This window comes from Ambystoma mexicanum, chromosome 13 (genome assembly GCF_040938575.1).
Source record: "Ambystoma mexicanum isolate Mex_15411 chromosome 13, UKY_AmexF1_1, whole genome shotgun sequence".
Classification (NCBI taxonomy): Eukaryota; Metazoa; Chordata; class Amphibia; order Caudata; family Ambystomatidae; genus Ambystoma; species Ambystoma mexicanum.
Window position 1 is genome coordinate 18,363,060 of NC_090938.1, and position 24,715 is coordinate 18,387,774.

A 24,715-nucleotide genomic window follows, 5' to 3' on the forward strand; every position below is an offset into this window, starting at 1 on the left:
AAAACCAATCAAAAAATGATCCACAATCTTACTGACAAAAATACAAGAGAAGTTTGGGTGACATTGAGAGATCCTCTATTGAAAGGAACGTCGACCTTGTGCTTGTCCGTTAGTGGGGAAGTTTGAACAGAGGTATATCACAATAAATATGCACTGCCCCACAAATTTAGTGACCATCAATCTTTGGTTAATATGATAGATCTGCCACCACAATGTCCATGGGGCATGGACGACATCGAACAGATAATAGGGAAATTGAAACACTCAAAGGCTTCCGGTCTGGACGGCATCCCCCCATGTGTCTTAAAAGATGATCCAAAATTGTGGGCAGCAATTATATTGAGGCGCCTAGAATGTGTGTTTCAAACCAAAAGTGTACCGTCCTCCTGGCTATCGACTATTGTGATTCCAATACACAAAAAAGGTCCACTCAACGATCCATGTAATTTTAGACCGATAGCTCTTATAGATGTTTCAGCGAAGATTTTTGCTGCCTTAATCCTAAGAGACCTAAATGAATTTATTGATAAACAGAAGATCGTTTCTCGTTTTGAAACAGGGTTTCGGAAAGGAATGGGCACGCAATTAAACGCCACCATACTGACACACCTATCAAAGCTCACCAGGCATAAAGACCATGGCCCGATCTATATGGCTCTTTTGGATATATCTGGTGCATTTGACTCAGTAATAAGATAAATCCTAAGGCGAAGAATGCAAGAGCTTCTAATACCACCACAAATCATAGCCATGATAGTATTATTACATACCAACACTAACTATAGGATAAAAATAGACAAAACTGGATCTCTGACTCCTCCTATTGGCACACACATAGGAGTTAAACAGGGATGCAACCTTGCAGCCACCCTGTTTAATTTGTATTTAACTGAGATCGGTACCCTATGGCCAAGTTGCAATTCCTTTGCCGTCAAATTAGGTGATCTGCATATAGAGTGGCTGGCATTCGCAGATGACCTAATATTATTTGATCTGACCCCATTCAGATTGCAAAACAAATTGGAACACCTAGTCGAAATTTGCGACAACCACAACTTTTAAATTAAATTAAACACAAAAAAAATCGAACATCTTGGTTTTTACAAATAGGAGAAAGCTAATTCACTACCAATGGAACATTAAGTGGTTGTCTATTCCCCGTGCACCTGGCATGTTATATTTAGGGTACAACTTAACCAATTCTGACTCAATTACTAAATGGCAGATAGAAATTACCATCAAATCCTCTCCATTAATTGCTCAAATGAAACTAATACATTTGAAGGTCTGCCAATTCTCTTTGATTCCATTGATTGAAAATTATACGCTCAAAGTGGAACCGACTATTATTTATGGGCTAGACTTATGCTCTCTTGAAATTGGGTCCGTTCTTAATAAAACTCGAGGAAAAATATGGAAAGTTTTGCATTTACCGACATCACTTCCAAACTCCATAATTATGCACGAATTAGGACTTACGTTCTTAGCAACGAAACATTTATGGTGTAAATTGGCTAGTTACGCTAAAATGTCAGACCCAGCCTTGAATTCTTTATATGAAGATCTAGGACTAATGCTAAAGCATGGTAGTCCTAAATCTGTCTATGTTGCTGGACAACTGTGCGAAAAGAGCCTTGAAATGATTGCAATGGACATAGAGGACCTAATTAAAAGGCCACAAATCGTGAAGTTGAAACTACTCCAATATGATTGGGCAATTACAGCTGATAAGATTGGGACCTACACAGCATACAAGGAATATGCAAAATTTCGTCACAAACAGAAACCCCTTCTTGAGTATATTAGGCAGGTACCGTGCCAAAAGATACGCACACTATATATGCGATTTAAATATTTAAATTTAACCTTTTTACAACATTGGCCCGCATGAAAAGCTGGCAGCACACCTCATTACTATCTGAAGAGGGTTGTAGATTTTGTAAAACACATGTAAATGAAACTCTGAAACATCTGGTGCTTTATTGTGCTCATTTTGCAAAGGAGAGGCAAGCACATCTAGGGAAATGTGTGGATACAGTGTACGTGGGGACACAGGCAAGCCTTGATCATTGATTTGTATCATTTTTTATCTACCATGGAGATGAACTTGGGAAACCTTAAAATATGATAGATGGATTTAATGAGAGGTCTGGAATCACATGCTAACAAATCCAAACTGAATTGAGTGCTAATTGTGATTGAACAATTCATAGGCTGGTTGCTCTTTTGCACAGCTTCTAAAGCCGAACTGTTATCCTATTTGAGTATGTTCTAATTACGTTTTGTTTATTGTTCTGATTTTTTTTTCTTTTTCCCTATTCCTTGTTTATTCCCTCGCCCCTTTTGCCTTCGTGCACATATTTCTTTTGTTTTCTGAAATGGAATGTAAAAAACAATATTTCTGATTTTAAGCTGATTCTATAAAATGTTTTCTTTTTTTTAAAATTGATGTTGTAAAGATATTTTATCGAAAAACAACAATACAAAAATAAAAAATGTATTATATTACCCGCCCACAGAGCAACACCCTGGCTGGGAATGTGAAACGCTCAAAACACATTGCTCAATCTACAGCAAAGGAGGGGCTAAACTCCAAAACACTCTGATCTGTGCGTTGAGCCGCAAACCCCAAAACAGACAAAAATAGGAGACACAACAGTTTAGTCTGAGATAGCCTGCTTGTGATACCGTCATTGGTAAATATCACTATAACAGTGCAGAATCGACAAATAACATGATTAAAAGTGTGCCTTCATCAGACATCAGGAGTGAGTGTTGATCACCGGTTGGTAGATATCATTATTGAGGGTGCTAAGAGCGGGCCATGATTACATATCATGGCTAAGAGCGGGCCATGAGTACATATCATGGCTAGGAGTGGGCAATGAGTACATATCATGGCTAAGAGCGGGCCATGAGTAGGTATCATGGCTAAGAGTGCGCCTTCAGTACATATCATGGCTAGGAGTGGGCCATGAGTAGGTATCATGGCTAAGAGTGGGCCATGAGTAGGTATCATGGCTAAGAGTGGGCCATGAGTAGGTATCATGGCTAAGAGTGGGCCATGAGTAGGTATCATGGCTAAGAGTGGGCCATGAGTAGGTATCATGGCTAAGAGTGGGCCTTCAGTACATATCATGGCTAGGAGTGGGCCATGAGTAGGTATCATGGCTAAGAGTGGGCCATGAGTAGGTATCATGGCTAAGAGTGGGCCTTCAGTACATATCATGGCTAGGAGTGGGCCATGAGTAGGTATCATGGCTAAGAGTGGGCCATGAGTAGGTAGCATGGCTAAGAGTGGGCCATGAGTACATATCATGGCTAGGAGTGGGCCATGAGTACATAGACCATGAGTACATATCATGGCTAAGAGCGGGCCATGAGTACATATCATGGCTAAGAGTGAGTACATATCATGGCTAAGAGCGGGCCATGAGTACATATCATGGCTAAGAGCGGACCATGAGTACATATCATGGCTAAGAGCGGGCCATCAGTACATATCATGGCTAGGAGTGGGCCATGAGTACATAGACCATGAGTACATATCATGGCTAAGAGCGGGCCATGAGTACATATCATGGCTAAGAGTGTAAAAGCGGGCCATGAGTACGTATCATGGCTAAGAGCGGGCCATGAGTACGTATCATGGCTAAGAGCGGGCCATGAGTACGTATCATGGCTAAAAGCGGGCCATGAGTAGGTATCATGGCTAAGAGCGGGCCCTGAGTAGGTATCATGGCTAAGAGCGGGCCATGAGTAGGTATCATGGCTAAGAGCGTGCCATGAGTAGGTATCATGGCTAAGAGAGGGCCATGAGTAGGTATCATGGCTAAGGGCGGGCCATGAGTAGGTATCATGGCTAAGAGCGGGCCATGAGTAGGTATCATGGCTAAGGGCGGGCCATGAGTAGGTATCATGGCTAAGAGCGGGCCACGAGTACATATCATGGCTAAGAGTGGGCCTTCAGTACATATCATGGCTAGGAGTGGGCCATGGGCCATGAGTAGGTATCATGGCTAAGAGCGGGCCATGAGTAGGTATCATGGCGAAGAGCGGGCCATGAGTAGGTATAATGGCTAAGAGTGGGCCATGAGTACATATCATGGCTAAGAGTGGGCCTTCAGTACATATCATGGCTAAGAGTGGGCCATGAGTAGGTATCATGGCTAAGAGTGGGCCATGAGTAGGTATCATGGCTAAGAGTGGGCCATGAGTAGGTATCATGGTTAAGAGTGGGCCATGAGTAGGTATCATGGCTAAGAGCGGGCCATGAGTAGGTATCATGGCTAAGAGTGGGCCATGAGTAGGTATCATGGCTAAGAGTGGGCCATGAGTACATATCATGGCTAAGAGTGGGCCATGAGTAGGTATCATGGCTAAGAGTGGGCCATGAGTAGGTATCATGGCTAAGAGTGGGCCATGAGTAGGTATCATGGCTAAGAGCGGGCCATGAGTAGGTATCATGGCTAAGAGTGGGCCATGAGTAGGTATCATGGCTAAGAGTGGGCCATGAGTACATATCATGGCTAAGAGTGGGCCATGAGTAGGTATCATCGCTAAGAGTGGGCCATGAGTAGGTATCATGGCTAAGAGTGGGCCATGAGTAGGTATCATGGCTAAGAGTGGGCCATGAGTAGGTATCATGACTAAGAGTGGGCCTTCAGTACATATCATGGCTAAGAGCGGGCCATGAGTACATATCATGGCTAAGAGTGGGCCATGAGTAGGTATCATGGCTAAGAGTGGGCCATGAGTAGGTATCATGGCTAAGAGTGGGCCATGAGTAGGTATCATGGCTAAGAGTGGGCCTTCAGTACATATCATGGCTAAGAGCGGACCATGAGTAGGTATCATGGCTAAGAGTGGGCCATGAGTAGGTATCATAGCTAAGAGTGGGCCATGAGTAGATATCATGGCTAAGAGTGGGCCATGAGTAGGTATCATGGCTAAGAGTGGGCCATGAGTAGGTATCATGGCTAAGAGTGGGCCATGAGTAGGTATCATGGCTAAGAGCGGGCCATGAGTACATATCATGGCTAAGAGTGGGCCATGAGTAGGTATCATGGCTAAGAGTGGGCCTTCAGTACATATCATGGCTAAGAGCGTACCATGAGTAGGTATCATGGCTAAGAGTGGGCCATGAGTAGGTATCATGGCTAAGAGTGGGCCATGAGTAGATATCATGGCTAAGAGTGGGCCATGAGTAGGTATCATGGCTAATAGCGGGCCATGAGTACATATCATGGCTAAGAGTGGGCCATGAGTAGGTATCATGGCTAAGAGTGGGCCATGAGTAGGTATCATGGCTAAGAGTGGGCCATGAGTAGGTATCATGGCTAAGAGTGGGCCTTCAGTACATATCATGGCTAAGAGTGGGCCATGAGTAGGTATCATGGCTAAGAGTGGGCCATGAGTAGGTATCATGGCTAAGAGCGGGCCATGAGTACATATCATGGCTAAGAGTGGGCCATGAGTAGGTATCATGGCTAAGAGTGGGCCATGAGTAGGTATCATGGCTAAGAGTGGGCCATGAGTAGGTATCATGGCTAAGAGTGGGCCTTCAGTACATATCATGGCTAAGAGTGGGCCATGAGTAGGTATCATGGCTAAGAGTGGGCCATGAGTAGGTATCATGGCTAAGAGCGGGCCATGAGTACATATCATAGTTAAGAGTGGGCCATGAGTAGGTATCATGGCTAAGAGTGGGCCATGAGTAGGTATCATGGCTAAGAGTGGGCCATGAGTAGGTATCATGGCTAAGAGTGGGCCTTCAGTACGTATCATGGCTAAGAGTGGGCCTTCAGTACATATCATGGCTAAGAGTGGGCCTTCAGTACATATCATGGCTAAGAGTGGGCCTTCAGTACATATCATGACTAAGAGTGGGCCTTCAGTACATATCATGGCTAAGAGTGGGCCATGAGTAGGTATCATGGCTAAGAGTGGGCCATGAGTAGGTATCATGGCTAAGAGTGGGCCACGAGTAGGTATCATGGCTAAGAGTGGGCCATGAGTTGGTATCATGGCTAAGAGTGGGCCATCAGTAGGTATCATGGCTAAGAGTGGGCCATGAGTAGGTATCATGGCTAAGACTGCACCATGAGTAGGAATCATGGCCAAGAGTGGGCCTTCAGTACATATTATGGTTAGGAGTGGGCCATGAGTAGGTATCATGGCTAAGACTGGACCATGAGTAGGTATCATGGCTAAGAGTGGGCCTTCAGTACATATTATGGCTAGGAGTGGGCCATGATTAGGTATCATGGCTAAGAGTGGGCCTTCAGTACATATCATGGCTAAGAGTGGGCCATGAGTAGGTATCATGGCTAAGAGTGGGCCATGAGTAGGTATCATGGCTAAGACTGGACCATGAGTAGGTATCATGGCTAAGAGTGGGCCTTCAGTACATATCATGGCTAAGAGTGGGCCATGAGTAGGTATCATGGCTAAGAGTGGGCCTTCAGTACATATCATGGCTAGGAGTGGGCCATGAGTAGGTATCATGGCTAGGAGTGGGCCATGAGTAGGTATCATGGCTAAGAGTGGGCCATGAGTATGTATCATGGCTAAAAGAGCACATCAACAGATCTCATCACTAAGAGGGGTCCTCATCAGATATGACTGAGTGTGCACTACTGAAAGATACTGTCATTATTGAATGATTTGTAGAGTATTGTCTTTTGCCTTGGAGAGCTTTTGGAGGGAAGCAGAAGTGTAAAGGGCCTGTGGAGGATCCTGTAAAGGCAGACATACCTCGGGCGTAGGCTGCAAATAGTGTCTGCCTATGCTCAAGGCATGTACCCTAAAATCATGATGAAGATGGGGAAGCCTCAAAGTGGTGTAAGGACCCGGACTCCAGCACTTGACAATATAGGGAAGTGTTCAGGATAGTCTTAGGCATCCGACCAACTGGAAATAGCAATAACAGGCAGATAAAAGCCAAGGGGCATCAGTCCAACAAGTATGGCTGATCGTAGCACTCACGTTTTGGCGAGACACCGAAAGAACAGAAACTTGGACCTTCGGCCCAAAGTTCCAGGACACCGCCCCCCTCTCCCCTCCAAGAACATCAGCTGGCCCCCAAATTAGGATTTATATACATGTCTTGTGACAAAATGAGTCCACATTTTACGGTATACGGTATACGCATACATCGCAAGTGTTGTCAATGGGTTGATGAAGTCAGGCTTTAATCCATGATTCAAGGGTAGGGAATTCCAGAAGGTGAATCCCTAGCCATGGAGGTTCCTGACACCAAACCTCATGAATGGAGTGGCTAGCAGGGTGGAAGAACTCTGGAAAAGTAGCTCCACCGTGAGTGTGCATTGCTGGCCCACAGCGCAGAAGGTGCTTTTGCTTCTACCACGGGGGTCGCTGCCAGTGTTCCAGTGGTGCATCAAATGACAGCACGTCCCATTAGTTTACACCCTGAGTGAGAATGCACCATCGCCATGCCATCCTAACCAGTGCTCAAATGCAAGAGAACCATAATCCGAGGGCACGTGGGCAGCATTAGATGAACTTGATGAGAACATATCAAGTCTGCTAACACCATTACCCTGTGCATGGCGATACAAACAGCACACACCCGGCAGTGAAAGGAGGCTTGCAAATACTGTACACGATGTCATGTGACGGCACGCACAGTGATCCTACCTAGCGCAGCTTCTGCCCTTTTGGTGGCCTCCTAGCACATGGTTATGGGAGCCGGGTAGGGGGTGAAGGGTTAGTGGGAGGCCGAGGTGTTGATGGATGCCAGACTGTGAGAAGTTGTGTCTTTAGATGGTTCATGGAGATGTCACACTTATTAACGGGGTGCCTATCCAGCCTGATTATTGGCCAGTGATGGAATGCCAGGGGTGCCGTGCCGCCATATGTTGCTGGGCAGTGCAGAGTCGACTCTCGGTGGCTCTGCAGTGGCTAGAGTTGGGGGGCTGCAAGCAGGCATTAGGCCATAGTTTGCACGGGGATTCGTGTACATAGTGTAAGATGGTACGAGATTGAAAAGGCGAGTTGGGTAGGTGGAGGTGTAGTGGCCTGTCAATGATCATACCAGGCTGGAGATTGTGTTAGTGTGCTTTTAGTATCTCTCCACACGTAGCACTGCCTTTACATACTAATCACCTTTCAGCATAGATTTTAGCATCTATTGATATGATTAATGTAGTCCTGCTGGTGGTTCCTGTATTTAAGGTGAATAGGAGTCCCTGGCAGGAGGTTGCAGGGGAGAGCGTATGGCAGCCTGCCTCTCTGTGGCTCCCACACTCTTAATGTGTCGTGAGCGGGAGCTGCCGCTCGTAATCTCTGGCTGATCCTGTGGGACTTCCTACGGGACCTCTTAAGGTTCATTACTCTACATACCTCCATTTGTTGGACAGTTTGTCTTACTCCATCACATAGTCATGGTACTTTCCTGATCTTCTTCTTTCTGTGGTCGGCTGTTCTCTGCATTCTCTTCTCGTGGTGTGCATTCCTCCTGGGACTGGCTTCTGCTTGGGAGGGTGTCCCTATGTCCTCCATCTCTGCATCTCCTGACTGTTCCCCCATGGTCGGGTTATTTTTGGCCAAGCTCTCCCCTTGACTTCTGTGCTCTTGTGTTACGGGGCTGTGTGCTACTTTTGTCCCCCTTTCGTACAGTGCTACCTTCTCTAAGTTTCACTGCTTGCCGTCTTGGGTGCACACATGGTTTGTTTCTCTCTGCACCACTCTCAATGGTCTGCTGAATTTGGACCCCGTCTCGGAATCTCTGTGCACCATTTTAATCTTTATAAAATCTCCTTCTCGGACTGTGCTTTGTTGCGGCTTTCTCCTTTTGTCGCTATAGCTCTTCATGTTTTCTTTGCTCTTCTTAACTCGCCATACTAATTCTTCCATGTCCACCTTTTCATCCTCTCTCACACTTGTCAACCATGGCGGGACCATGGTGGAGGCTGCCCTGCGTCCTCTGAGGAGGAGGAACGGTGTTATGTTTGAGACCCCATTGGGGGTGAGGCGATGAGCAGCTATAGCTTCCTTGACTGCGCAGAACGGGTGGAGTCTCGCTGCTGTGGCTAACTGCAGCACTCCCTTAATGAATGTGTTGGTGCATTCTGCCAACCCATTTGCTTGTGGGTGATATAAAGCTGCTTTAATTTACCCAATATTGTTCCCTTTCAAGAAATTGTCCATCTCTCTAGATATGAGCTATACTCAATTGTCAGTGACCAGTTCTCCAGGCAATCATTCTCTCTGAAAGATGTTTTTGAGGAACTGAATCACTGTGGTTATGTTTGGTACAAATTCAACTTCTACCCATTGGGATAAATAATCCACTAACACTATGCCGTACTTGCTTTAGTGTTCCATGAGTTCTAGCAGGCCTATACAGTCCAAGCCCAATTTTTGCCAGACTCCTGGCACTTCTGTGGGGTGTAGTAGTGCTTGTCTTACTTTGAGTCGCTCGTCACTATTCACACACTCATGACACCTCTCTGTCATGGTCCTTATTTCCAAGTCCATACCTGCCCACCAAAACGCTTCTCTTACTCTCCTTTTAGTCATGTTGTTTCCAAGATGACCGGCGTGAGCCCTGCATATGAATGTTCGTCTCATAGCTATGGGTGGAATCACTTGGCCGCCTCTTATGAGCATCCCTTTGTTTTGAATATTTCATCTGACACTTTCCAATAGGGACGTTACCCTTCTGGAATGGACCTCTCGTCGGGCCACCATTTCCTGACCCACTCCGTGACTTTTGTTGTGGTGTCATCTTTGGCTGCTACTTCTTTCCAGTGTCTCTCGCTCGTTTCGAGGAATTCCCTGCTCCTCAGGTCAGTGAGTGATGTGACGACACATTCGTCCTGTAGAAAACTGGTTTCTTTATCTTTGTGCTGCATGAGTCTGGCCATACAGTGCGACTGGGCATTTTTCCATCCTGCAATGTGCTGTATCTCTTAAGTTTATTCTTGCAGCTTGGCTGAGATGCGAGCAAGGTGAGGTGTCGCTGTGCGGGTTCCTCCCGGACTCAGTAGGTGCACTAAGGGTTTGCGATCTGTAACCAACCGAAATCATGTACCTCATGCGTATGTGCGGAATTAATCCACGGTCCATGCACAAGCCAACATCTCCTTTTCAATGGTGGAGTCATTTGTTTCCGCTTGTGAGAGGGCCTTGGACGCAAACGCGACAATATGTTCTTCATCGTCCTCCTTTTGCGTGAGCATTGCTCCTATACCGTATGCTCTGGCATCCGTGGTAACCATGGTTTTCCATTGAGGATTGAAGGGTTGCAGGCAGGGCACATGCATTATTCCCTCTTTGACGTTTTCAAATGCTTTGGCTTGTTCCCCCTCCCCCACTGATACTCCACGTTTTTCTTGAGTAATTCTCTCATTGGAGCAGTGGTCTCTGAGAAATCTGGCACGAATTTTGCATAGTATTCGGATAGACCCAAAAATGATCTCAGCTCTTCTTTGCTGTTTGGGGGAGGCACCTTCAAGATTGCTTGCAGTAAATCTTTCTTGGGACTGATAGCTGCCTTGGATATGGTGTATCCCAGATATTCTACTTCATGCACCTGCAGTACACCTTTGTTGCAGCAAAGTCGCACTCCTGCTTCCTGCAATTGTGCCAACACTTTGCAGAGAGCTGCATCATGTGTCTCCATATCTTCTGCATATATTAATATGTCATCCTGGAAGTACGAGACATTACCATTGTTTTTCAAGAGGGAGTCCATCATGCATTGGAACGCAGAGGCCCCCGAGGACAGCCCAAATGGCATTCTTGTGAATTGATACGTTCCAAATGGGGTTATGAACGCCGTGAGGGGTCTGGATTCTCGATGTAATGTGATTTGGTGGTATCATCCCTCAGGTCTAATTTTGAAAATATTTTGGCCTCCTTCATGAGCAAGATCAGTTCATTTATGCTCGGTAAGGGGTAACTGCCCGCTACAACCTCCAGATTAGGGCTGCGTAAGTTATTGCAAACACACAAGTCGCCAGTATGCTGTTTCTATATAAGAACCACTGGGGTGAGCCATTCTGAAGACTCAAGTCTCTATGGTTCCATTCCATAGCATCTTGTTGAGCTTTTCTTGTAGTGCAACTCTCGCTGTTGCCGGCACAGGTCTCACCCTATGCTTGACTGGTACTGCTTCCTATTTTAGTTTTGTCTTGTGCACATAGTTTTTGACGCGGCCAGGCGTGTCTGAAAATAATTGCAGGAATTCTTCTTTGCTGATTGAGGCGCCATTTTTGTCTATGGACAGGACGTGTCCCTCCACGCTGGGGTGGAGCCTGATTTGCAATTTGGCTTGATCACCCCAGCCTAATACTGCTGGACCATTTTCTACAAGATACACTTTGGTTCTGGTGACCCTGATCCTGAATTCCATTGTCGCTCTGATGTACCCCAACATATTTACACTGTCACCTCTGTACGCTGTGGGACTGATGTTCGTTTCATAGGCTTCTACTCTTTCTCTTCCCACCATGCTTTTGTATAAGTTTAGGGATAGTATGGTGAGGTCGGAACCCGAGTCTGCCATCACTCTTGTTTTATGGCCATTAACTTTAACAGTACAGTGGGGCTTTTCCCTCCGAATCGTGCCGCTATTTACCATGAGAACTGTGACGCATGCTTCTTCATCTGAGTAGGCCTTATCTCTGCCTTCTTCGCTCTGGATTGCTGCCAGTTTTCCTCGCTTTCCACGTGCACACTGACGCAAAATGTCCATACCTTCTGCATTTCAAACATTCTTTATTCCTTGCCGGGCACTCTCTGCTGTTGGCTAGGTGGCTTGTACTGGCGCACCTGTGGCACTTCAACGGTTCACGTTTCACTGCTGCGTCATCTCTGACTTCGCCTTGTCCTCCGTCCCTTCTGCCTCTGGATTGCACCGACTGTATTTGGGGTGATTGTGCAGCATCTATTGATATGATTAATGTAGTCCTGCTGGTGGTTCCTGTATTTAAGTTGAGTAGGGGTCCCTGGCAGGAGGTTGCAGGGGAGAGGGTATGGCAGCCTGCCTCTTCGTGGCTTCCGCACTCTTAATGTGTCCTGAGCGGGAGCTCCCGCTCGTAATCTCCGGGTGTTCCGGCGGGACTTCCTATGGGACCTCTTAAGGTCCTTTACTCTACAGGGGGTTGCTGGACTGGTGGTATTGATTAGGCTGGCAGCTTCACCATGTTCTTGGCTTCTTCTTGTGTTGTGGTTTTTTGGGTGGTTGTAGATCTTGAGTGAACCAGGTTGCTTGTCTCCACCTGGTGAGTACTGGTGAGGCTGTCTTCAAAGTCTTGAGTCCTGTGCTGAACTCCCAAAGATCTTGCCCAAGTCCGCCTCAGAGGCGGTCTAAGAGAATGCTGGCACACGCATCAGAACGGTGCCAGAAAACCCTAGTTTAGCTAAGCATCATGAAATCCCACATGGGATAGACAAGTAATGAGCCTACAGGCAAAAGGGACTCAGGTGGAGAGTCTGGCATGAACTCAATGACTCAACGATGGGACTATATACACAGACAGAGCTGCCATGTTAGATATCTAGACTGAGGGCGCACGACTGGACAGGTGTGTTGAGAGTGTGTCTTATTAGAACTCAGCTGGCAGCCATCTTGTGCAAGGTTGGCACTAACACTATCTCTTCTTTCACAGGTCAACCAAAGGTCCAATCTCTGCTGACAAAGCTGGTGACGCCCTCAGACTGTGCACCTCTGCTACCCAAGGCTCCCAAGGGTCCCGTGGCCACCTCTCAGCCAGGCAGAGTTAAAACTGGAGCTGGAAATGGGGTCCTGCTTCCCGGCCCCTCTGTGGCCACAAGGTCGCAGAAACCACAAGGAAAGCTCCAGTCTCACCCATCGCTCAACAGCCAAAACAGCAAGAGAAGCAAGAGCAGCTCCAAGTCAAGCTTGTCTCAAGTCCAGAGCGCCGCCCAACAAGGTACAACCATTTGCAGGGGCTTCAGGGGTGTGGAGGGCTTGCCTGAAATAACCTAAGGGATTTAACTGGATCTAGCCAATCACTGGGAGAGAAGAGAGTGCTCCGCTATTGCCTGGCAGAAGGCAGTGTTTGACAGGGGAGCAGACATGGGCGCAGGGCTGCAACAGAGCAAGCAGGGCGGGCATGGTTATACTTGGGAGCAGGCAGGGGCTGGCATCAGGCAGGAAACAAAAACGAGAATAATGTGTGGAAATCTGTCAACACTAGACCGACCTAGAGTATGTAATTCAGTAACCAAGCTGGGAATCGAAGCCTCTGGTAAATACGCATTCCCCACCCTTCCAAGATTGAGGCAGCAATCATAGCTTCCACCTTGGCACTGCAGAGGGAGGGTGGCATCATGAAATACCCTAATCAGAAGGACACTTTACAAGAACCAGAACAGAAAGAGGATACCATATGTGGGTGTCAGAGAAAGGGGACGCTTGCAGAAACAGCAGGGATCGATGCATGCTTCTGATGCAACCAACATTCAGCAGGCACGTTCATAGCGAGCCCCCATAGCAGTAGCCAAAGGCCAACACCCGGCTGGTCAGATCACCAGCCTACACTAGGAATACCTTGACAGAAAGGAAAGAACAAAAGTGCAATGAGAAGCAAAGCTAGAAAGACTAAGAGAATGCACACATAAAATCTTCTAAAAAGAGTTAAGGGCCCAGCGGGAGAGCCTCCAACAAACTCAGAACTAAACAGGAAGTGGAAACAGCAATTCCCACCAACCGTAGCAAACAAGCAGAAGCAATAGTGCAAGCTGGTACAAGGAAACATGCAGTGTTCAGCTGGCACACAACCACGGGCCTTGTTCAACTGGCACGAGAAAACAGTGTTCAGCTGGCACGAGAAAACAGTGTTCAGCTGGCACAAGAAAACAGGCAGTGCTCAGCTGGCACAAGAAACAGGCAGTGTTCAGCTGGCACAAGAAACCAGACAGGGTTCAGCTGACACAAGAAAACAGACAGTGCTCAGCTGGCACAAGAAACTAGCAGTGTTCAGCTGGCACACATAATAGGCACTGTTCACAAGAAACAGGGATTGTTCAGCTGGCATAAGAGAACAGGCAGTCTTCAGCTGGCACAAGAAAGCAGGCAGTGTTCCACTGGCACAAGACAACTATCAGTGTTCAGCTGGCACAAGAAAGCAGGCACTGTTCACAGAAAACAGGCATTGTTCATCTGATACAAGAAAACAGGCAGTTTTCCACTCAGATGATAACAAGCAGTGTTCAGTTGGCACAAGAAATCAAGCACTGTTCACAAGAAACAGGCATTGTTCAGCTAGTACAAGAGCCAGGCAGTGTTCAGCTGACATAAGAGAACAGGCATTGTTCAGCTGGCACCATAAAACAGGCAGTGTTCCACTGGCACAAGAAAACAAGCAGTGTTCCGCTGGCACTAAATAACAGGCATTGTTCACAAGAACCAGGCAGTGTTCAGCTGGCAAAAGAGAACAAGCATTGTTCGGCTGGCACCATAAACAGGCAGTTTTCAACTGGCACAAGAAAACAAGCAGTGTTCAGCTGGCACAAAACAATAGGCACTGTTCACAAGAAACAGGCATTGTTCAGCTGGCATAAGAGAACAGGCAGTCAGTTGGCACCATAAAACAGGCAGTGTTCCACTGGCACAAGAAAACAAGCAGTGTTCAGCTGGCACAAAATAATAGGCATTGTTCACAAGAACCAGGCAGTGTTCAGCTGGCAAAAGAGAACAAGCATTGTTCGTCTGGCACCATAAAACAGGCAGTGTTCAACTGGCACAAGAAAACAAGCAGTGTTCAGCTGGCACAAAACAATAGGCACTGTTCACAAGAAACAAGCATTGTTCATCTGGCATAAGAGAACAGGCAGTCAGTTGGCACCATAAAACAAGCAGTGTTCCACTGGCACAAGAAAACAAGCAGTGTTCAACTGGCACAAGAAAGCAGGCACTGTTCACAAGAAACAGGGATTGTTCGGCTGGTACAAGAAAACAGGCAGTGTTCAGCTGGCCCAAGAGAACATGCATTGTTGAGCTGGCACAAAACAGGCAGTGCTCAGCTGACACAAGAGAACAAGCACTGTTCAGCTGGTGCAATAAAATAGTGTTCAGCTGGCACAAAAATACAGGCCCCGTTCACAAGAAACTGTCATTGTTCGGCTGGCATAAGAGAACGGGCAGTCTTTAGCTGGCACCACAAAAAAGGCAGTGTTCCACTTGCACTAGAAAACAAGCAGTGTTCAACTGACACAGGAAAGCAGGCACTGGTCACAAGAAATAGGCATTGTTCAGCTGGCACAAGAGAACAGGCAGTTTTCAGCTAGTACAAAAACTCAGCAGTGTTCAGCTGGCAAAAGAGAACAGGCAGTGTCCAGCTGGTACATAAAAACAGGCATTGTTCAGCTGGCATAAGAGAACAGGCAGTCAGTTGGCACCATAAAACAGGCAGTGTTCCACTGGCACAAGAAAACAAGCAGTGTTCAGCTGGCACAAGAAATCAGGCACTGTTCACAAGAATCAGGCATTGTTCAGCTAGTACAAGAGCCAGGCAGTGTTCAGCTGGCATAAGAGAACAGGCATTGTTCAGCTGGCACCATAAAACAGGCAGTGTTCCACTGGCACAAGAAAACAAGCAGTGTTCAGCTGGCACAAAATGATAGGCATTGTTTCACAAGAACCAGGCAGTGTTCAGCTGGCAAAAGAGAACAAGCATTGTTCGGCTGGCACCATAAAACAGGCAGTGTTCAACTGGCACAAGAAAACAAGCAGTGTTCAGCTGGCACAAAACAATAGGCACTGTTCACAAGAAACAAGCATTGGTCATCTGGCATAAGAGAACAGGCAGTCAGTTGGCACCATAAAACAAGCAGTGTTCCACTGGCACAAGAAAACAAGCAGTGTTCAACTGGCACAAGAAAGCAGGCACTGTTCAGAAGAAACAGGGATTGTTCGGCTGGTACAATAAAACAGGCAGTGTTCAGCTGGCCCAAGAGAACATGCATTGTTGAGCTGGCACAAAACAGGCAGTGCTCAGCTGACACAAGAGAACAAGCACTGTTCATCTGGTGCAATAAAACAGTGTTCAGCTGGCACACAAAACAGGCCCCGTTCACAAGAAACTGTCATTGTTCGGCTGGCATAAGAGAACAGGCAGTCTTTAGCTGGCACCACAAAAAAGGCAGTGTTCCACTTGCACTAGAAAACAAGCAGTGTTCAACTGGCACAGGAAAGCAGACACTGGTCACAAGAAATAGGCATTGTTCAGCTGGCACAAGAGAACAGGCAGTTTTCAGCTAGTACAAAAACTCAGCAGTGTTCGGCTGGCAAAAGAGAACAGGCAGTGTCCAGCTGGTACATAAGAACAGGCAGTGTTCCGCTGGCACAAGAAAAAGGGCAGGGTTTGGCTGGCAGAAGAGAACAAGCACTATTCAGCTGGCACAAGAAAACAAGAAGTATTCAGCTGACACAAGAAAATAGGCACTGTTCACAAGAAACAGGCATTGTTCAGCTGGCATATGAGAACAGGTAGTCTTCAGCTGGCACCATAAAACAGGCAGTGTTCCACTGGCACACGACAACAAGCAGTGTTCAGCTGGCACAAGAAAGCAGGCATGCTCACAAGAAACAGGCACTGTTCAGCTGGTACAAAGAAACAGGCAGTGCTCCACTGGCCAAAGACAACAAGCAGTGTTCAGCTGGCAAAAGACAATAGGCATTGTTCGGCTGGCACCATAACACAGGCATTGTTCCACTGGCACAAGAAAACAAGCAGTGTTCAGCTGGCACAAAACAATAGGCACTGTTCACAAGAAATAGGCATTGTTTCGTTGGCATAAGAGAACAGTGTTCCACTGGCACAAGAAAACAAGCAGTGTTCAACTGCCACAAGAAATCAAGCACTGTTCACAAGAAACAGGCATTGTTCCGCTAGTACAAGAGCCAGGCAGTGTTCAGCTGACATAAGAGAACAGGCATTGTTCAGCTGGCACCATAAAACAGGCAGTGTTCCACTGGCACAAGAAAACAAGCAGTGTTCCGCTGGCACTAAATAACAGGCATTGTTCACAAGAACCAGGCAGTGTTCAGCTGGCAAAAGAGAACAAGCATTGTTCGGCTGGCACCATAAACAGGCAGTTTTCAACTGGCACAAGAAAACAAGCAGTGTTCAGCTGGCACAAAACAATAGGCACTGTTCACAAGAAACAGGCATTGTTCAGCTGGCATAAGAGAACAGACAGTCAGTTGGCACCATAAAACAGGCAGTGTTCCACTGGCACAAGAAAACAAGCAGTGTTCAGCTGGCACAAGAAATCAGGTACTGTTCACAAGAATCAGGCATTGTTCAGCTAGTACAAGAGCCAGGCAGTGTTCAGCTGGCATAAGAGAACAGGCATTGTTCAGCTGGCACCATAAAACAGGCAGTGTTCCACTGACACAAGAAAACAAGCAGTGTTCAGCTGGCACAAAATAATAGGCATTGTTCACAAGAACCAGGCAGTGTTCAGCTGGCAAAAGAGAACAAGCATTGTTCGTCTGGCACCATAAAACAGGCAGTGTTCAACTGGCACAAGAAAACAAGCAGTGTTCAGCTGGCACAAAACAATAGGCACTGTTCACAAGAAACAAGCATTGTTCATCTGGCATAAGAGAACAGGCAGTCAGTAGGCACCATAAAACAAGCAGTGTTCCACTGGCACAAGAAAACAAGCAGTGTTCAACTGGCACAAGAAAGCAGGCACTGTTCACAAGAAACAGGGATTGTTCGGCTGGTACACGAAAACAGGCAGTGTTCAGCTGGCCCAAGAGAACATGCATTGTTGAGCTGGCACAAAACAGGCAGTGCTCAGCTGACACAAGAGAACAAGCACTGTTCAGCTGGTGCAATAAAACAGTGTTCAGCTGGCACAAAAAACAGGCCCCGTTCACAAGAAACTGTCATTGTTCGGCTGGCATAAGAGAACAGGCAGTCTTTAGCTGGCACCACAAAAAAGGCAGTGTTCCACTTGCACCAGAAAACAAGCAGTGTTCAACTGACACAGGAAAGCAGGCACTGGTCTCAAGAAATAGGCATTGTTCAGCTGGCACAAGAGAACAGGCAGTTTTCAGCTAGTACAAAAACTCAGCAGTGTTCAGCTGGCAAAAGAGAACAGGCAGTGTCCAGCTGGTACATAAAAACAGGCATTGTTCAGCTGGCATAAGAGAACAGCAGTCAGTTGGCACCATAAAACAGGCAGTGTTCCACTGGCACAAGAAAACAAGCAGTGTTCAGCTGGCACAAGAAATCAGGCACTGTTCACAAGAATCAGGCATTGTTCAGCTAGTACAAGAGCCAGGCAGTGTTCAGCTGGCATAAGAGAACAGGCATTGTTCAGCTGGCACCATAAAACAGGCAGTGTTCCACTGGCACAAGAAAACAAGCAGTGTTCAGCTGGCACAAAATAATAGGCATTGTTCACAAGAACCAGGCAGTGTTCAGCTGGCAAAAGAGAACAAGCATTGTTCGGCTGGCACCATAAAACAGGCCGTGTTCAACTGCCACAAGAAAACAAGCAGTGTTCAGCTGGCACAAAACAATAGGCACTGTTCACAAGAAACAAGCATTGGTCAGCTGGCATAAGAGAACAGGCAGTCAGTTGGCACCATAAAACAAGCAGTGTTCCACTGGCACAAGAAAACAAGCAGTGTTCAACTGGCACAAGAAAGCAGGCACTGTTCAGAAGAAACAGGGATTGTTCAACTGCCACAAGAAAACAAGCAGTGTTCAGCTGGCACAAAACAATAGGCACTGTTCACAAGAAACAAGCATAGGTCAGCTTGCATAAGAGAACAGGCAGTCAGTTGGCACCATAAAACAAGCAGTGTTCCACTGGCACAAGAAAACAAGCAGTGTTCAACTGGCACAAGAAAGCAGGCACTGTTCAGAAGAAACAGGGATTGTTCGGCTGGTACAAGAAAACAGGAGTGTTCAGCTGGCCCAAGAGAACATGCATTGTTGAGCTGGCACAAAACAGGCAGTGCTCAGCTGACACAAGAGAACAAGCACTGGTTATCTGGTGCAATAAAACAGTGTTCAGCTGGCACAAAAAACAGGCCCCGTTCACAAGAAACTGTCATTGTTCGGCTGGCATAAGAGAACAGGCAGTCTTTAGCTGGCACCACAAAAAAGTCAGTGTTCCACTTGCACTATAAAACAAGCAGTGTTCAACTGGCACAGGAAAGCAGGCACTGGTCACAAGAAATAGGCATTGTTCAGCTGGCACAAGAGAACAGGCAGTTTTCAGCTAGTACAAAAACTCAGCAGTGTTCGGCTGGCAAAAGAGAACAGGCAGTGTCCAGCTGGTACATAAGAACAGGCAGTGTTCCGCTGGCACAAGAAAAAAGGCAGGGTTTGGCTGGCAGAAGAGAACAAGCACTATTCAGCTGGCACAAGAAAACAAGAAGTATTCAGCTGACACAAGAAAATAGGCACTGTTCACAAGAAACAGGCATTGTTCAGCTGGCATATGAGAACAGGCAGTCTTCAGCTGGCACCATAAAACAGGCAGTGTTCCACTGGCACACGACAACAAGCAGTGTTCAGCTGGCACAAGAAAGCAGGCATGCTCACAAGAAACAGGCACTGTTCAGCTGGTACAAAGAAACAGGCAGTGCTCCACTGGCCAAAGACAACAAGCAGTGTTCAGCTGGCAAAAGACAATAGGCATTGTTCGGCTGGCACCATAACACAGGCCATGATCCACTGGCACAAGAAAACAAGCAGTGTTCAGCTGGCACAAAACAATAGGCACTGTTCACAAGAAATAGGCATTGTTTCGTTGGCATAAGAGAACAGTGTTCCACTGGCACAAGAAAACAAGCAGTGTTCAACTGCCACAAGAAATCAAGCACTGTTCACAAGAAACAGGCATTGTTCAGCTAGTACAAGAGCCAGGCAGTGTTCAGCTGACATAAGAGAACAGGCATTGTTCAGCTGGCACCATAAAACAGGCAGTGTTCCACTGGCACAAGAAAACAAGCAGTGTTCCGCTGGCACTAAATAACAGGTATTGTTCACAAGAACCAGGCAGTGTTCAGCTGGCAAAAGAGAACAAGCATTGTTCGGCTGGCACCATAAACAGGCAGTTTTCAACTGGCACAAGAAAACAAGCAGTGTTCAGCTGGCACAAAACAATAGGCACTGTTCACAAGAAACAGGCATTGTTCAGCTGGCATAAGAGAACAGGCAGTCAGTTGGCACCATAAAACAGGCAGTGTTCCACTGGCACAAGAAAACAAGCAGTGTTCAGCTGGCACAAGAAATCAGGTACTGTTCAAAAGAATCAGGCATTGTTCAGCTAGTACAAGAGCCAGGCAGTGTTCAGCTGGCATAAGAGAACAGGCATTGTTCAGCTGGCACCATAAAACAGGCAGTGTTCCACTGACACAAGAAAACAAGCAGTGTTCAGCTGGCACAAAATAATAGGCATTGTTCACAAGAACCAGGCAGTGTTCAGCTGGCAAAAGAGAACAAGCATTGTTCGTCTGGCACCATAAAACAGGCAGTGTTCAACTGGCACAAGAAAACAAGCAGTGTTCAGCTGGCACAAAACAATAGGCACTGTTCACAAGAAACAAGCATTGTTCATCTGGCATAAGAGAACAGGCAGTCAGTAGGCACCATAAAACAAGCAGTGTTCCACTGGCACAAGAAAACAAGCAGTGTTCAACTGGCACAAGAAAGCATGCACTGTTCACAAGAAACAGGGATTGTTCGGCTGGTACAAGAAAACAGGCAGTGTTCAGCTGGCCCAAGAGAACATGCATTGTTGAGCTGGCACAAAACAGGCAGTGCTCAGCTGATACAAGAGAATAAGCACTGTTCAGCTGGTGCAATAAAACAGTGTTCAGCTGGCACAAAAAAACAGGCCCCGTTCACAAGAAACTGTCATTGTTCGGCTGGCATAAGTGAACAGGCAGTCTTTAGCTGGCACCACAAAAAAGGCAGTGTTCCACTTGCACTAAAAAACAAGCAGTGTTCAACTGACACAGGAAAGCAGGCACTGGTCACAAGAAATAGGCATTGTTCAGCTGGCACAAGAGAACAGGCAGTTTTCAGCTAGTACAAAAACTCAGCAGTGCTCAGCTGGCAAAAGAGAACAGGCAGTGGCCCGCTGGTACATAAAAACAGGCATTGTTCAGCTGGCATAAGAGAACAGGCAGTCAGTTGGCACCATAAAACAGGCAGTGTTCCACTGGCACAAGAAAACAAGCAGTGTTCAGCTGGCACAAGAAATCAGGCACTGTTCACAAGAATCAGGCATTGTTCAGCTAGTACAAGAGCCAGGCAGTGTTCAGCTGGCATAAGAGAACAGGCATTGTTCAGCTGGCACCATAAAACAGGCAGTGTTCCACTGGCACAAGAAAACAAGCAGTGTTCAGCTGGCACAAAATAATAGGCATTGTTCACAAGAACCAGGCAGTGTTCAGCTGGCAAAAGAGAACAGGCAGTCAGTTGGCACCATAAAAACCGCAGTGTTCCACTGGCACAAGAAAACAAGCAGTGTTCAACTGGCACAAGAAAGCAGGCACTGTTCAGAAGAAACAGGGATTGTTCGGCTGGTACAAGAAAACAGGCAGTGTTCAGCTGGCCCAAGAGAACATGCATTGTTGAGCTGGCACAAAACAGGCAGTGCTCAGCTGACACAAGAGAACAAGCACTGTTCATCTGGTGCAATAAAATAGTGTTCAGCTGGCACAAAAAACAGGCCCCGTTCACAAGAAACTCTCATTGTTCGGCTGGCATAAGAGAACAGGCAGTCTTTAGCTGGCACCACAAAAAAGGCAGTGTTCCACTTGCACTAGAAAACAAGCAGTGTTCAACTGCACAGGAAAGCAGGCACTGGTCACAAGAAATAGGCATTGTTCAGCTGGCACAAGAGAACAGGCAGTGTTCAGCTAGTGCAAAACAGGCAGTGCTCAGCTGACACAAGAGAACAAGCACTGCTCATCTGGCGCAAGCAAACAAGCAGTGTTCAGCTGTCACAAAAACAGGCCCTGTTCACGAGAAACAGTCATTGTTCGGCTGGCATAAGAGAACAGGCAGTCTTTAGCTGGCACCATAAAAAAGGCAGTGTTCCACTTGCACAAGAAAACAAGCAGTGTTCAACTGGCACAAGAAAGCAGTCACTGTTCACAAGAAACAGGCATTGTTCAGCTGGCACAAGAGAACAGGCAGTGTTCAGCTAGTGCAAAACCAGGCAGTGTTCAGCTGGCAAAAGAGAACAGGCAGTGTCCAGCTGGTACATGAAAACAGGCAGTATTCCGCTGGCACATGAAAACAGGCAGGGTTTGGCTGGCAGAAGGGAACAAGCACTATTCAGCTGGCGCAAGAAAACGAGCAGTATTCAGCTGACACAATAAAATAGACACTGTTCACAAGAAGCAGGCATTGTTCAGCTGCCATAAGAGAACAGGCAGTCTTCAGATGGCACCCTAAAACAGGCAGTACTCCACTGGCACAAGACAACAAGCAGTGTTCAGCTGGCAAAAAAAAATAGGCATTGTTTGCTGGCACCATAACCCAGGCATTGTTTCATGGCACAAGAAAACAAGTAGTGTTCAGCTGGCACAAAAAATAGGCACTGTTCACAAGAATCAGTTATTGTTCCTCTGGCATAAGAGAACACGCAATCTTCAGCTGGCACCATAAAACAGGCAGTGTTCAACTAGCACAAGAAAACAAGCAGTGTTCAACTGGCACAAGAAAGCAGGCACTGTTCACAAGATACAGGGATTGTTCAGCTGGTACAGGAAAACAGACAGTGTTCAGCTGGCCCAAGAGAACAGGCATTGTTGAGCTGGCACAAAATAGGCAGTGCTCAGCTGACAAAAGAGAACAAGCACTGTTCAGCTGGCGCAAGAAAACAGGCACTCCTCACAAGGTACAGGGATTGTTCAGCTTGTACAAGAAAACAGACAGTGTTCAGCTGGCCCAAGAGAACAGGCACTGCTCAGCTGGCACAAGAGAACAAGCACTGTTCAGCTGGCGCAAGAAAACCAGCACTGTTCAGCTGGCACACAAAAACAGGCACTGTTCACAAGAAACAGGCATTGTTCTGCTGGCATAAGAAAACAGGCAGTCTTCAGCTGGCACCATAACAAAGGCAGTGTTCTACTGGCACATGAAAACAGAAAACAAGCAGTGTTCAACTGGCACAAGAAAGCAGGTACTGTCCACAAGAAACAGCCATTATTCAGCTGGTACAAGAACACAGGCAGTGTTCAGCTGGCCCAAGAGAACATGCATTGTTGAGCTGGCACAAGAGAAGAGGCAGTGTTCAGCGGGTACAAGAACCAGGCAATGTTCAGCTGGCAAAAGAGAACAGGCAGTGTCCAGCTGGTACAAGAAAACAGGCAGTGTTTGGCTGGCACAATAGAATAAGCACTGTTCAGCTGGCACAAGTAAAAATGCAATGTTCAGCTGGCACAAGAAACAGGCAGTGTTCAGCTGGCACAAGGGAACAAGCACTGTTAAGCTAGTACACAAAAAACAAGCAGTGTTTAACTGGTGCAAGAAAGCAGGCACTGTTCACAAGATACAGGGATTGTTCAGCTGGTACAAGAAAACAGACAGTGTTCAGCTGGCCCAAGAGAACAGGCATTGTTGAGCTGGCACAAAATAGGCAGTGCTCAGCTGACAAAAGAGAACAAGCACTGTTCAGCTGGCGCAAGAAAACAGGCACTGGTCACAAGGTACAGGGATTGTTCAGCTTGTACAAGAAAACAGACAGTGTTCAGCTGGCCCAAGAGAACAGGCAGTGCTCAGCTGGCACAAAAGAACAAGCACTGTTCAGCTGGCGCAAGAAAACCAGCACTGTTCAGCTGGCACACAAAAACAGGCACTGTTCACAAGAAACAGGCAGTGTTCAGCTGACCCAAGAGAACATGCATTGTTGAGCTGGCACAAGAGAAGAGGCAGTGTTCAGCGGTACAAGAACCAGGCAATGTTCAGCTGGCAAAAGAGAACATGCAGTGCTCAGCTGGCACAAGAAACAGGCAGTGTTCAGCTGGCACAAGAGAACAAGCACTGTTAAGCTAGTACACAAAAAACAAGCAGTGTTTAACTAGTGCAAGAAAATAGGCTCTGTTAACAAGAAACAGGCATTCAGCTGGCATAAGAGAACAGGCAGTCTTCAGCTGGCACCATAAAACAGGCAGTGTTCCACTGACACACGACAACAAGCAGTGTTCAGCTGGCACAAGAAAGCAGGCATGCTCACAAGAAACAGGCACTGTTCCGCTGGTACAAAGAAACAGGCAGTGCTCCACTGGCCAAAGACAACAAGCAGTGTTCAGCTGGCAAAAGAGAATAGGCATTGTTCGGCTGGCACCATAACACAGGCCATGATCCACTGGCACAAGAAAACAAGCAGTGTTCAGCTGGCACAAAACAATAGGCACTGTTCACAAGAAATAGGCATTGTTTCGTTGGCATAAGAGAACAGTGTTCCACTGGCACAAGAAAACAAGCAGTGTTCAACTGCCACAAGAAATCAAGCACTGTTCACAAGAAACAGGCATTGTTCAGCTAGTACAAGAGCCAGGCAGTGTTCAGCTGACATTAGAGAACAGGCATTGTTCAGCTGGCACCATAAAACAGGCAGTGTTCCACTGGCACAAGAAAACAAGCAGTGTTCCGCTGGCACTAAATAACAGGCATTGTTCACAAGAACCAGGCAGTGTTCAGCTGGCAAAAGAGAACAAGCATTGTTCGGCTGG

At 46.8% G+C, this 24,715-nt stretch overlaps 1 protein-coding gene across 1 annotated transcript in view; it reads left to right on the forward strand.

Annotated features, from left to right (window-relative positions):
- Window positions 1-24,715, forward strand: part of LOC138520746 (zonadhesin-like) — a 220,749-nt gene that overhangs the window by 185,849 nt on the left and 10,185 nt on the right. The window contains exon 4 of the mRNA XM_069633029.1: window positions 12,639-12,923. Coding sequence (XP_069489130.1) covers window positions 12,639-12,923 — 285 coding nt within the window. The remainder of the gene's footprint in view (window positions 1-12,638; window positions 12,924-24,715) is intronic.